Source organism: Kogia breviceps, chromosome 10, assembly GCF_026419965.1.
Source record: "Kogia breviceps isolate mKogBre1 chromosome 10, mKogBre1 haplotype 1, whole genome shotgun sequence".
NCBI lineage: Eukaryota > Metazoa > Chordata > Mammalia > Artiodactyla > Physeteridae > Kogia > Kogia breviceps.
Genome location: NC_081319.1, coordinates 84134821 through 84143965, shown reverse-complemented (window position 1 = coordinate 84143965; position 9145 = coordinate 84134821). Strand labels below are relative to the sequence as shown.

At 55.2% G+C, this 9145-nt stretch overlaps 3 protein-coding genes across 7 annotated transcripts in view; 1 reads left to right on the top strand and 2 right to left on the bottom strand.

The window, feature by feature from the left end:
- The first annotated feature begins 94 nt into the window (after positions 1-94).
- Positions 95-2671, top strand: RNF5 (ring finger protein 5). 2 transcript variants are annotated; one of them, XM_059078192.2, is made up of 6 exons: positions 95-406; positions 1394-1412; positions 1509-1621; positions 1731-1785; positions 1863-1980; positions 2087-2671. In XM_059078192.2, the coding sequence occupies exons 1-6, from the start codon at positions 267-269 to the stop codon at positions 2182-2184; spliced, it is 543 nt and encodes a 180-aa protein (XP_058934175.1). In that variant the 5' UTR covers positions 95-266; the 3' UTR covers positions 2185-2671. The 2 variants fall into 2 exon arrangements, with proteins under 2 accessions (XP_058934175.1, XP_058934176.1); XM_059078193.2 differs by lacking the exon at positions 1394-1412 and having other exon boundaries at positions 97-406.
- Positions 2672-2833: 162 nt separating this feature from the next.
- AGER (advanced glycosylation end-product specific receptor) lies at positions 2834-5933 on the bottom strand. 4 transcript variants are annotated; one of them, XM_067006403.1, is made up of 11 exons: positions 5721-5933; positions 5433-5539; positions 5099-5291; positions 4858-4922; positions 4655-4742; positions 4325-4558; positions 4102-4232; positions 3772-3913; positions 3468-3494; positions 3225-3351; positions 2834-3102 (listed from the first exon to the last, which is right to left on the bottom strand). In XM_067006403.1, exons 1-11 carry the CDS (start codon positions 5770-5772, stop codon positions 3003-3005), a joined length of 1266 nt encoding a protein of 421 aa, XP_066862504.1. In that variant the 5' UTR covers positions 5773-5933; the 3' UTR covers positions 2834-3002. The 4 variants fall into 4 exon arrangements, with proteins under 4 accessions (XP_066862504.1, XP_066862505.1, XP_066862501.1 ...); XM_067006404.1 differs by having other exon boundaries at positions 4343-4558; XM_067006400.1 differs by having other exon boundaries at positions 4343-4558; positions 5433-5933.
- A 1394-nt stretch (positions 5934-7327) lies between these two features.
- The window catches only part of PBX2 (PBX homeobox 2), a 4471-nt gene continuing 2653 nt past the window's right edge, over positions 7328-9145 (bottom strand). Inside the window, exons 5-9 of the mRNA XM_059078173.2 lie at positions 9080-9145; positions 8807-8960; positions 8343-8431; positions 8134-8220; positions 7328-8011 (exon numbers count right to left, since the gene is read on the bottom strand). The exon at positions 9080-9145 is cut by the window's right edge and continues 70 nt beyond it. Of these exons, the coding sequence (XP_058934156.1) occupies positions 7919-8011; positions 8134-8220; positions 8343-8431; positions 8807-8960; positions 9080-9145 (489 nt within the window). The 3' untranslated portion in view covers positions 7328-7918. The remainder of the gene's footprint in view (positions 8012-8133; positions 8221-8342; positions 8432-8806; positions 8961-9079) is intronic.

Sequence of the window (9145 nt, the reverse complement as noted above, 5' to 3'; positions counted from 1 at the left end):
ATGGCATTGCAAACTGACTGTGACTGTATTAGCCAATAGTCATTGCGCAAGGGCGGGACCGCGTAAACCTCTTTCCTCCCCCGCCATTTGGACCAGTCCCTTCTTTCGATTCTGTATGATTGGCAGGCACTGAGACCAATAGTGATTAGAAAACCTTGAAGCCTGCCGAAAGATCGTGGGCAGGAGGCGGTTTCCCGTTTGTTGCGGCGTCTGTATGTGTGTTTCGGGGGATTAAGGGGCACGCGGGGGGCGAAACAGTACCGGCCATGGCAGCAGCGGAGGAGGAGGACGGGGGCCCCGAAGGGCCAAACCGCGAGCGGGGCGGGGCGGGCGCGACCTTCGAATGTAATATATGTCTGGAGACTGCTCGGGAAGCTGTGGTCAGTGTGTGTGGCCACCTGTACTGGTGAGAATCTGAGAGGGGTGCGAAAAGGAGTGGGGCTTAGATTTATACTGGGGAGGCTGGGGGCGGGGGGGAACCATACAGTCATACAAATAATCGGAGGGCACATTCTCATAGGTGAGGCCTGAGGGGGGTTCTTACGTGTTTTTGGGTATGTGTGGGCGAGAGGGTCACGTCTGTACAGAGGAGAACTGTGGAAAGGAAAGTCATAGCAACTAGGAGACAACCTAGTTGTGTTAAGAGGTGCGTTAAGAGGAAGTGGGGCGCAGGGGGTGGGCACTGCACATCTGTGCAGGCGAGACGCGAGCCACCTTACCCCAGGGAAGGGAGGGGGTCTTAGCTGTACAGGTGCGATCGGATTAGACTCAAAGGTTAGGGGAGGCACGCATCAGTTGAGTAGGGGGAGATCTAGGGAAGGTGGGATCACATGCAGGTGAGATATGGCAAGGGGTGGTATGAGAAACTTGGGGACAAGGGCACTGTGGAGGGGCAGCCCCCAAAGGTTAAGGAGTTGTGGAAATAGGGACTTTGTTGGGCATAGGAGAGAGGAAAAGGAGTAGCAGCAGAAGGTGCTGGTAAAGGGGGTTTGGTCTGGGAGTGATGGGGGCAAGGATAGGGCTGGGGCTGAAAGAGGAGACCTGGAAATGGGTGGTTGAACAGGACTGGAAATTAAGTCGAAAGGCAGAGAAGGGCGGGGTGAGGATTTGTGTGTGTGTTTGTGTGTGTGTGTGTGTGTGTGTGTGTGTGTTTGCTGGGGGAGAGGAGAGAGGAGAGAGGAGAGGGTTGAGCATGTTGAGGATGGATGTAGCTTTAGGTGTTGGAAGATCAGAGAAGCAGCAAGGCCAAGTTGGCTAGTATGGTAGGGGTTGTGGAAAATATGAAAAGAAACAGCAGGTAACACCTGGTAAGAGGGGGAAAGATGGGACTCTGAGGTTGGGTCTGTGTCTCTCTTTTGTGTAACTGGTTTGACCTTTCTCGTTCCCCTTCCAGTTGGCCCTGTCTCCATCAGGTGCGTACGCAGAGGAGATGAAGAGGGAGATGGGGAGGTCTGAGGAGCTGGAAGACCCTTCTGTATACTGGAAATCACTACATTTTTTTCCCCCAGTGGCTGGAGGCACGGCCAGAGCGGCAAGAGTGCCCAGTGTGTAAAGCTGGGATCAGCAGAGAAAAGGTTGTCCCCCTTTACGGGCGAGGGAGCCAGAAGCCCCGGGATCCCAGGTGAGAGAGGGGAGGTGGTGCTGAGGGAAGGTGGAAGGTTCTGCTTGGGGAGTGGGGTATGGAAGAGGAGAGACTATTTCCTGCTGATAGTCCCTCTCTTCTTCCTCAGATTGAAAACCCCACCCCGCCCCCAGGGCCAGCGACCCGCTCCAGAGAGCAGAGGGGTGAGTCTTGTCTGATTGCATTCCTTCCTTGCCAAAGACTTGCCTCCGTTCCCCACTGACTTTCTTCGTCTCCCTAGGGATTCCAGCCATTTGGCGATACTGGGGGCTTTCACTTCTCATTTGGTGTTGGTGCTTTTCCCTTTGGCTTTTTCACCACCGTCTTCAATACCCACGAGCCATTCCGTCGGGGTACAGGTAAGAGCCTTCCCTCAGCTACTACCAGCCAGCCCTCTGAATCTCCTCAGCCCCGCTTCCAGCCTACGAGTGGATACTTCTTCCACAGCTTTCTTCTCTTCCACAGGTGTGGATCTGGGACAGGGTCACCCGGCCTCCAGCTGGCAGGACTCCCTCTTCCTGTTTCTCGCCATCTTCTTCTTTTTCTGGCTGCTCAGTATTTGAGCTGTGTCTCCTTCCTGCCCACCTCCAGCCAGAGGAACATCAGTATTGGGGGTCCCTGCTGACCCTTCCTTACTCTCGGACCCTCCCCTGTAAGCCCTCCATTTTTGTTGGCTAAGGGCAACCCTGGCCACTTTCCAGGAGGGTGTGGGGAGGAGGAGTGACACCTGTGCATAGAATGGGAGCACCTTTGCTCGGAACTCCTCGCTCAGTAGCATCGTAACTCCCAGCTCTGGGAGAGGAGGACGGACTGAAGACAAGGTCTGTCTCCCCTCTCTCCTGATCCTTTGCTTCCCCCCCCCATTTCTTGATTTGATGTTGAAAGGTGGGCAAGGCTTCTTCTGACTCTCCCCCATATTCCCCTTGTTGATTTAATTTAATGTTTCTCTCACCGGTGTCTAATGTGGGTCCTGACTCTTAAGTGCTTCCTTCCCCTCACTACCTCCTTTATCACAAATTCAATAAACAAGGTGAGATGTATTCACGGGAACTCTGCCCACCTTTGACCATCCCTCCTTCCTTCCAAGACAGGAGCATTTCTCTCCAACTTCAGTAGATGTCGGTGTGATGTAGCGAAGCATGGGGGTTGAGACCCTCTCCTTCAGGGCTCTCAAGGGTGCAGGGGGTGAGGGCATCACACATACACAAGAGCAAGTGTGTCAGGTGTTTACTCATCACTGTTTGTGAGAGGCTCTGGTTGTGGAAGAAAGTTTGGGGAGGTGGGGTAGAGATTATACAGGGGAGAACTGGTCTGGGGCCAGAAAAGAGGGTGGGAAAAAAAAAGGGAGCTGATGGATGGGGTCTGGCTGTGGGCTTCTTGATCAAGGCCCTCCTGCACTGCCTTCTGCCGCCTCAGGCTCCTCGGACTGATTCAGCTCCGTGCGCTCCTCCTCTTCCTCCTCCTGGTTTTCTGGGGCCTTCCTGGGGAGGAGGATTGGGGAGAATTCTGCACATGGTTCCCAGCACTCCGTCATTTCTCCCCCCACACCCCTCCTTGCTGCCTGGAAGCCCTTAGTCGGAGGTGTCTGGCTTCCTCCACTCACCTCTCCTCTCCTCTGCGTTGCCGCCTTTGCCACAGGATGACCCCAATGAGCAGGGCGGCTGTCCCCAGGCCTCCCAGGATCCCCAGGGCCAGGGCTAGAGTTCCCAGCTCCGGCCCTTCCACAGAGCCTAGAGGGAGATGGGGAGAATTGAGGGCACAGCCCTCACAGTTCCTTTCTTGTTGACCATCCCCTCAGTCATGCTGAGGTCTGTCTGCTTCTCTCCGACTTTATCCAGCCCCTCACCTGCAGTTGGCCCCTCCTCGCCTGTTTCTGGAAAACAGAGTCAAAAGGGAAGGCTTCAGTTTGGGAGAAGGCTAGTGGGAGCCCCGGCGGAGCCTTTCCCTTTTTTCAGTTTTAGAGGGGAGAGGGGACAGGCTGGGCTGTTCTCTTGGGTTGTGTGGGGCAGAGAAGCCCTGGGTGTGGCTGAACTGAGGGAAGCGTGGGGTAGCTCTCGGGGACAGTGCTAGCACAGGGTAGGGAACTGGAGCCCGCACTGTCCCTCAGCGGCCCCCAGGGTCCCTTGGGATTTGGAGAGAGGTTTCCTCACCGATGATGCTGACGCTGACAGCATGGCTCTCCTGGGGCCCGTGGCTGGGATGGGTGGCCACACAACTGTAGGTCCCCTGGTCCTCAGGCCCTACCTCAGGGAGCAGCAGCACGGAGCTGGGGGGCAGGGGCAGGGGCACGCCCTGGTGGGGAAAAGAGGACAGGAGACTATGAAAACCCCTGCCAACACATCCCATACTGCTGTCTCTGCCTCCACATCATCAGATACCCTTGTACCTCTTTGCCTGCCTCGCTCTCCATGAACCCCCTGCCCTCCTAGTTGCCAATGACGTATCTCACTACCTGCCAGCCCCCTCTCCAGGTCACTCACATCCTTGATCCAGTGGATTTGAGGAGGGGGCTGGGCAGGGGCGTCACAGGTCAAGGTCACGGTACCACCAGGAGCTACTGCTCCACCTTCTGGCTCCACCACCAACAGGACTTCCTCCAGTGGCACAGGCTCTGGGGGTGGGGAGGGGCATGAGGTTGAGAGTTACAGCTGTCTATGGTCCCAGTGGCCATGGGCTTAACCCTCTCCTTCCTGAGGGTCATACCTTCCGACAGGTGCTCACCCAAGTTGGGGCCCTCCCCAGTTCTGCGCTCATCCCAGACCCTGAGCTGGATGGGGGCCGTGTGCAGGGCTCGGCGCCGGGGAAGGCCAGGGCTGAAGCTACAGGAGAAGGTGGGGTGGGGAGCTCCTCCCCGGGCTGGGGTCACCATCAGCTCCGAACGGAGTGTGAAAAGCCCTGTCTCAGGGTGTCTCTTGGTCTCTTCCTTCACAGACACTCCTATGGTGGCGGGGAGGACAAGGCAAGACATTCCAGGGTGGGTATGGGAGAGCGATCAGAAAGAAGGCAGACAGGAGGGGAGACGCTGGGACTCACCTTTGCCATCAGGTATCAGGGTTTTCCCATCCAAGTGCCAGCTAAGAGTCCCTGCAGGGTAGCCCCCCTTGGACACACATGTCCCCACCTGGGGAAAAAGTGACCTCATCATCTTTGAAAATAAGAGAATCCGTACACATACACACAGCTACACTCCCCTCCCATTCTCAGGGCCCCTTTCCACATCTTGCCTTTTCTCCTACCTTATCAGGGACACCAGCCATGAGTTCAGAGGCAGGATCAACAATTTCTGGCTTCCCGGGAATCTCTGAAGGAGGGAAAATTCCAATCAGAGGCTGCAGCTTTGAAGATATACCCCAGCTGTGGGAATGGGGGCAGCTGAAGTCAAGTTCTCACATGCCAGGGCCCAGGAGTCAAGGGCTGGGGTAGAAGGCTTTTCCTTAGATGAGAGGTGGGCTGTGAACAAGGCCCTGGAACCCTTACGATAGACTCGGACTCGGTAGTTGGACTTGGTCTCCTTTCCATTCCGGCTCATTGCCCGGCACCGGAAAGTCCCCTCATCCTGGATCCCAACAGCCGGCAGGAGGAGGGAGCCGTTGGGGAGGACACGAGCCACGCTATCCCAGGGGCCTCCCTGGGGAGATAGGACCTTCCAAGCTTCAGTCCGGCCTGTGTTCTGGGGACAGAGGAGAGGGGCCTCAACTGTGCAAGCCCTTTGGGAAAGGGCTGATGAGGTAGGGAGGTGGGAAGGTGGGGAGGAGGGGATGCGAATCGTCATTGGTTTCTCCGGAAGTGGGGAGACAGGAGCCCCGCTTACCAGTTTCCATTCCAGCTGCTGGGGTGGTTTCTTGGGGGCCCCCTTACAGTTCAGCACCAGTGGCTTCCCGATCCTGGCTGTGATGTTTTGATCCCCTACTACTGCCCCTGGGAGACAGCACCACAATGGAGGAGCAGGAAGGGAGATGGGAGCTAATAAAACTAGAACAGCGTGGATGAGGGAGACTGAAAAGCAGTACCCAGGTTCCTGGAAAGTTGTGGGGAGTTTCGGGGACAGGGGCAGAGTGCTTTCTGCGGGGAGGATTGGTGTGGGGGGGGCATGGCTCACCCCACAGACCGAGGACCAGCACCCAGGCTCCAGCTGCTGCCCCTGCTGCCATCCTGCTTCCTTCCCAGGCTCCTGGCTCTGTCTGCCCCTTGCTGCTGTGGCCACCACCCTAGGTGGGGCTTGTACCCTCTCCCCTGCCCCCATCTCCCCAGTCTTGTCCCGTCACAGGGAATGCTAGGAATTCATGCCTCTCTGGGACAAGAGTCCTTCAGGTACTGGGAGAAACAGCTGTCACCCCACCCCTGGGCACTGCCAGCCTCTGGGTACAGCCACATCCATGGGGGTGGGGAGTGCATCTCCTAGGGTCTCTCATCCCCTCAGGACCCCCAACCTATTGCACCAGACCACCCAGGGCTACTGGACGACTAGGCGAGGTTGCTAGGCAACAGGGTTCAGGTCTGCTGTTTCCCATGGAGAGGAGGCAGGGGTTAAACCTGGGGCCTGGGTGGTGAGGGCAAGGCCGGGGAACTCGAGGGGGGAAAACCCCGTTTGGGGCTTTATGAGAGGAAAAAAGTTCTCATGTTTTTGAAAAGAATTCTCAACTAAACCCAGGGAAAAAAGAAATTTCTTTATTTAAAACTGCATTTTTTGTTTTTTGTTTTTTTCTGTGAAACTACAAGTTTACAAGTGAGGAGAGAACTGCCCCCGGCCCATGCCTCCCCCACCCATCACACTCCCAACCTGCCCCCCAGTCCTGCCTGGATCTTTGACGGGAGAGGTTCCCTACTGACAGTCTTGTGAAATCCTGAGGATATTTGAGGGGTTCGGATCGTAGGGTTCAGGGCCGAGGGTGGGACAGTGGTGATTTTACCTTCCCTCATACCTGGCTTTTTGCAGCCTCCCTCCTCTCTCTCCCCACCCTCTCGATTTTGGACTGAGAAAAAAAAAAAAAAAAAAAAAAGATACCTCGTTTCTGGGGAAACGGAGGGAGATACATACACAAACGTCCCAACCCATATTTAACATATTTGGCAATAATCCCCCTCCCCATTCTTCCCCCTCCAATCTGCAAATAGTGGTTTAAAAGAAAGATTTTAGATGTGTCACTCACAGGGGAAGGTGACATTTACTCAAAATTATCTAGCCCTGCCCAAGGGTGGTAGGGAACAGGCTGGCACAGCAAGCCCTGACTGCTTCCACACCAAATGCAGCAGAAAGCTGCCTGCACAAGCAAAGAACACCTCAGTGACCTTGGAAGCAAAGGAGGACACCTAAGTGATTTCAGGGGGGCAGGTTTGGTGCCCTGCTAAATGTACTTCCTGATGAACAGGAGTGGAGGCAGGCAGGCCCCTTCACCAGTTCTATTTGTTCCCCTTTCTCTTATCATGACCCCTTTGGCTATCACCCCTAATGTGGGAAAGCAAGAAATGAAAAAAAAAAATCAACATATTTATAAAAACATCTACTTCCCCAAACTAAATTAAAAATTAAGAACCACCACCACCACCAAAAATCCCCGAAATAAAAATTAAAAAAAAAAATACAGATGGATCCCAGGGTTAATTTTTCTTTCCTTAAAGAAAAAGTTCAACCCCAAAGCCCAGTCAACAATTCCCTAAAGTAGCAGAAACTCCCTCCGAGGTAGATATCTGAGTCAGACACTCCCGTCCACCGAGCGATTCTATTGGTTTAAGATGAGCTGCGTATGAGGTAATAAAGCCATCTGGAGGGGCAGGGGGTGGGGAGGCACAGGGGGCGTGGCCCATGTCCTCTGTCCAGAAGTCATGTCCCCATTTTTGGCATCTCTGGCTGGGCAGGGCTGGCATCTCCACAGATCCCAGAGCAGATAAGTGGGGTGAGGGAGAGTGGGGGATCCCAGAGAGAGAGAGAGAAAGAGAGAGAGAGAGAGAAACAAAATAGTTGTACGTGCATGTATGAGAGAGGAGGAGAGGAAAAATCTGAAAAACAGGAGTCTGGGTGCGTGTGTTTCTACGTGAAAGAAAAAGGGGGAGCAAAAAAAAGGATGAAAAGGGAAAAAAGGGGAGACACACCCCACTTTCCCCTTAAGGGGCCCCATCTTCCCTGCCATGTAGTCAGCACCCCCAGCACTGAGAGAGTCTGGCCAGGGAGGGGATGACCCCCATTTGCCCTTCTCTATCTTGTGCTTCTCCTTTGTCTGGGTTTTGTCCTCTGGATGCCTGCGTCCTCTTCAATAGGTGCCTTGTGAGCCCCTACCCCTGTGGCCCTGAGGGGCGAGATCAGTTGGAAGTATCAGAATGAACGCTCCCTGGTCCCTCTGTCGGGGATGTCACTGAGGACGGGGTCACAGCCTCCTGCCAGCCACCGTTTGCCTGGAAAATGAGGCAGACAGTTGGGGTAAGGCTTTAGGAAACCCAGCACAGGGGACAGCGCTGCCAGGGAAAAGGCCCTCCCATCCTGGTGAGAGCTGGAGAGAGGGGCTTCAGGTACTCACCCTCATTTCCCGAGGGCTATACATCTGGCCTCCCCCAAGGTTATCCCCGTAGCCCCCTGGCCCCATCGAGTGTCGGAGTGATTCCACCTGCAGGCAACAAAGGAGGAGAGGACACAGTGAGAAGCCTCAAAAGAAAAAAACTCTCATATCCTAAAGTAGGGAAACTGAGTTTGGGAAAGCCCTACTCAAGGTGAGATGGACCACCTGACCTGGGAGGCAGAGTAGGAATCTCCGTTGAGCCCGGGCATCCCCAGAAACATGTCACCGGATCCTGAGAGATTGAAAGAGCCGCCAGAGCCTTGGGGGAGCAGAGGGGGAATTAGGGAAGAGTGTAACAGAGCCTGTGATGGCAGACGGGAGACTCACCACAGCTCTCAAGTTTTCAAAAAGCCCCCTGAACTAGCTCTCTGGGGGTGGGCCACCGTACGCAAATTCTCCACCAAACAACACTGCAACACTCAGCCGGAGCAGGCTGTTCCTGAGCCTCCCCTGGCCACTTGCTGGAAGAAAGGCAGAAGTAACTTCACTAGAGTGGCCTCTGTCCCCTGATAGCCCCACCCCATCTCAGCTTGGTCCCTCTCACCGCAGAAGGCCCCCTCTCTGCCTAGACAGGAAGCTGGAACAAAAGCAGGAAGCGTGCAGAACAGCCAGCCAGGGTGGCAGGGGGATCCACCTGCGGAGGAAGGGGGCGTCGGGGAGCTGGTGCGGCTGTGGCCTCCCTGGGTGACTGACACAGCGGTCTTGACGGCATAGATGTTTGCCTCCTCTTGGAACTTTCCAATATTTTTCTTATAGCGAATCCGCTTGTTGCCAAACCAGTTGGAGACCTGCGGGGTGTGGGACAGAAAGGAGGGTCAGGTGGGAACCTGTCCCTCTGTAAACACCTTAGTCAACAGGATTGGAGAGCGCTGTGCCCCCAAAACTCCTCCCAACGCCTCCCCAGTACCTGAGAGACAGTGATCCCGCACTTCTTGGCGAGCTCCTCCTTAGCCTCCTCACTAGGGTATGGGTT

What these genes read in the sequence shown, in the direction of transcription:
- AGER (XM_067006400.1), bottom strand. Translation starts at nt 5,864, where the DNA reads ATGGGGGCAGGGGAGAGGGTACAAGCCCCACCTAGGGTGGTGGCCACA. An exon ending in AGCAGCTGGAATGGAAACTG is followed by an intron (nt 5,292 to 5,432) that starts GTAAGCGGGGCT and finishes CTCTGTCCCCAG; the next exon opens with AACACAGGCCGGACTGAAGC. An exon ending in CTACCGAGTCCGAGTCTATC is followed by an intron (nt 4,923 to 5,098) that starts GTAAGGGTTCCA and finishes TCCCTCCTTCAG; the next exon opens with AGATTCCCGGGAAGCCAGAA.
- RNF5 (XM_059078192.2), top strand. Translation starts at nt 267, where the DNA reads ATGGCAGCAGCGGAGGAGGAGGACGGGGGCCCCGAAGGGCCAAACCGC. An exon ending in CCGCTCCAGAGAGCAGAGGG is followed by an intron (nt 1,786 to 1,862) that starts GTGAGTCTTGTC and finishes TCGTCTCCCTAG; the next exon opens with GGATTCCAGCCATTTGGCGA. An exon ending in GCCATTCCGTCGGGGTACAG is followed by an intron (nt 1,981 to 2,086) that starts GTAAGAGCCTTC and finishes TCTCTTCCACAG; the next exon opens with GTGTGGATCTGGGACAGGGT.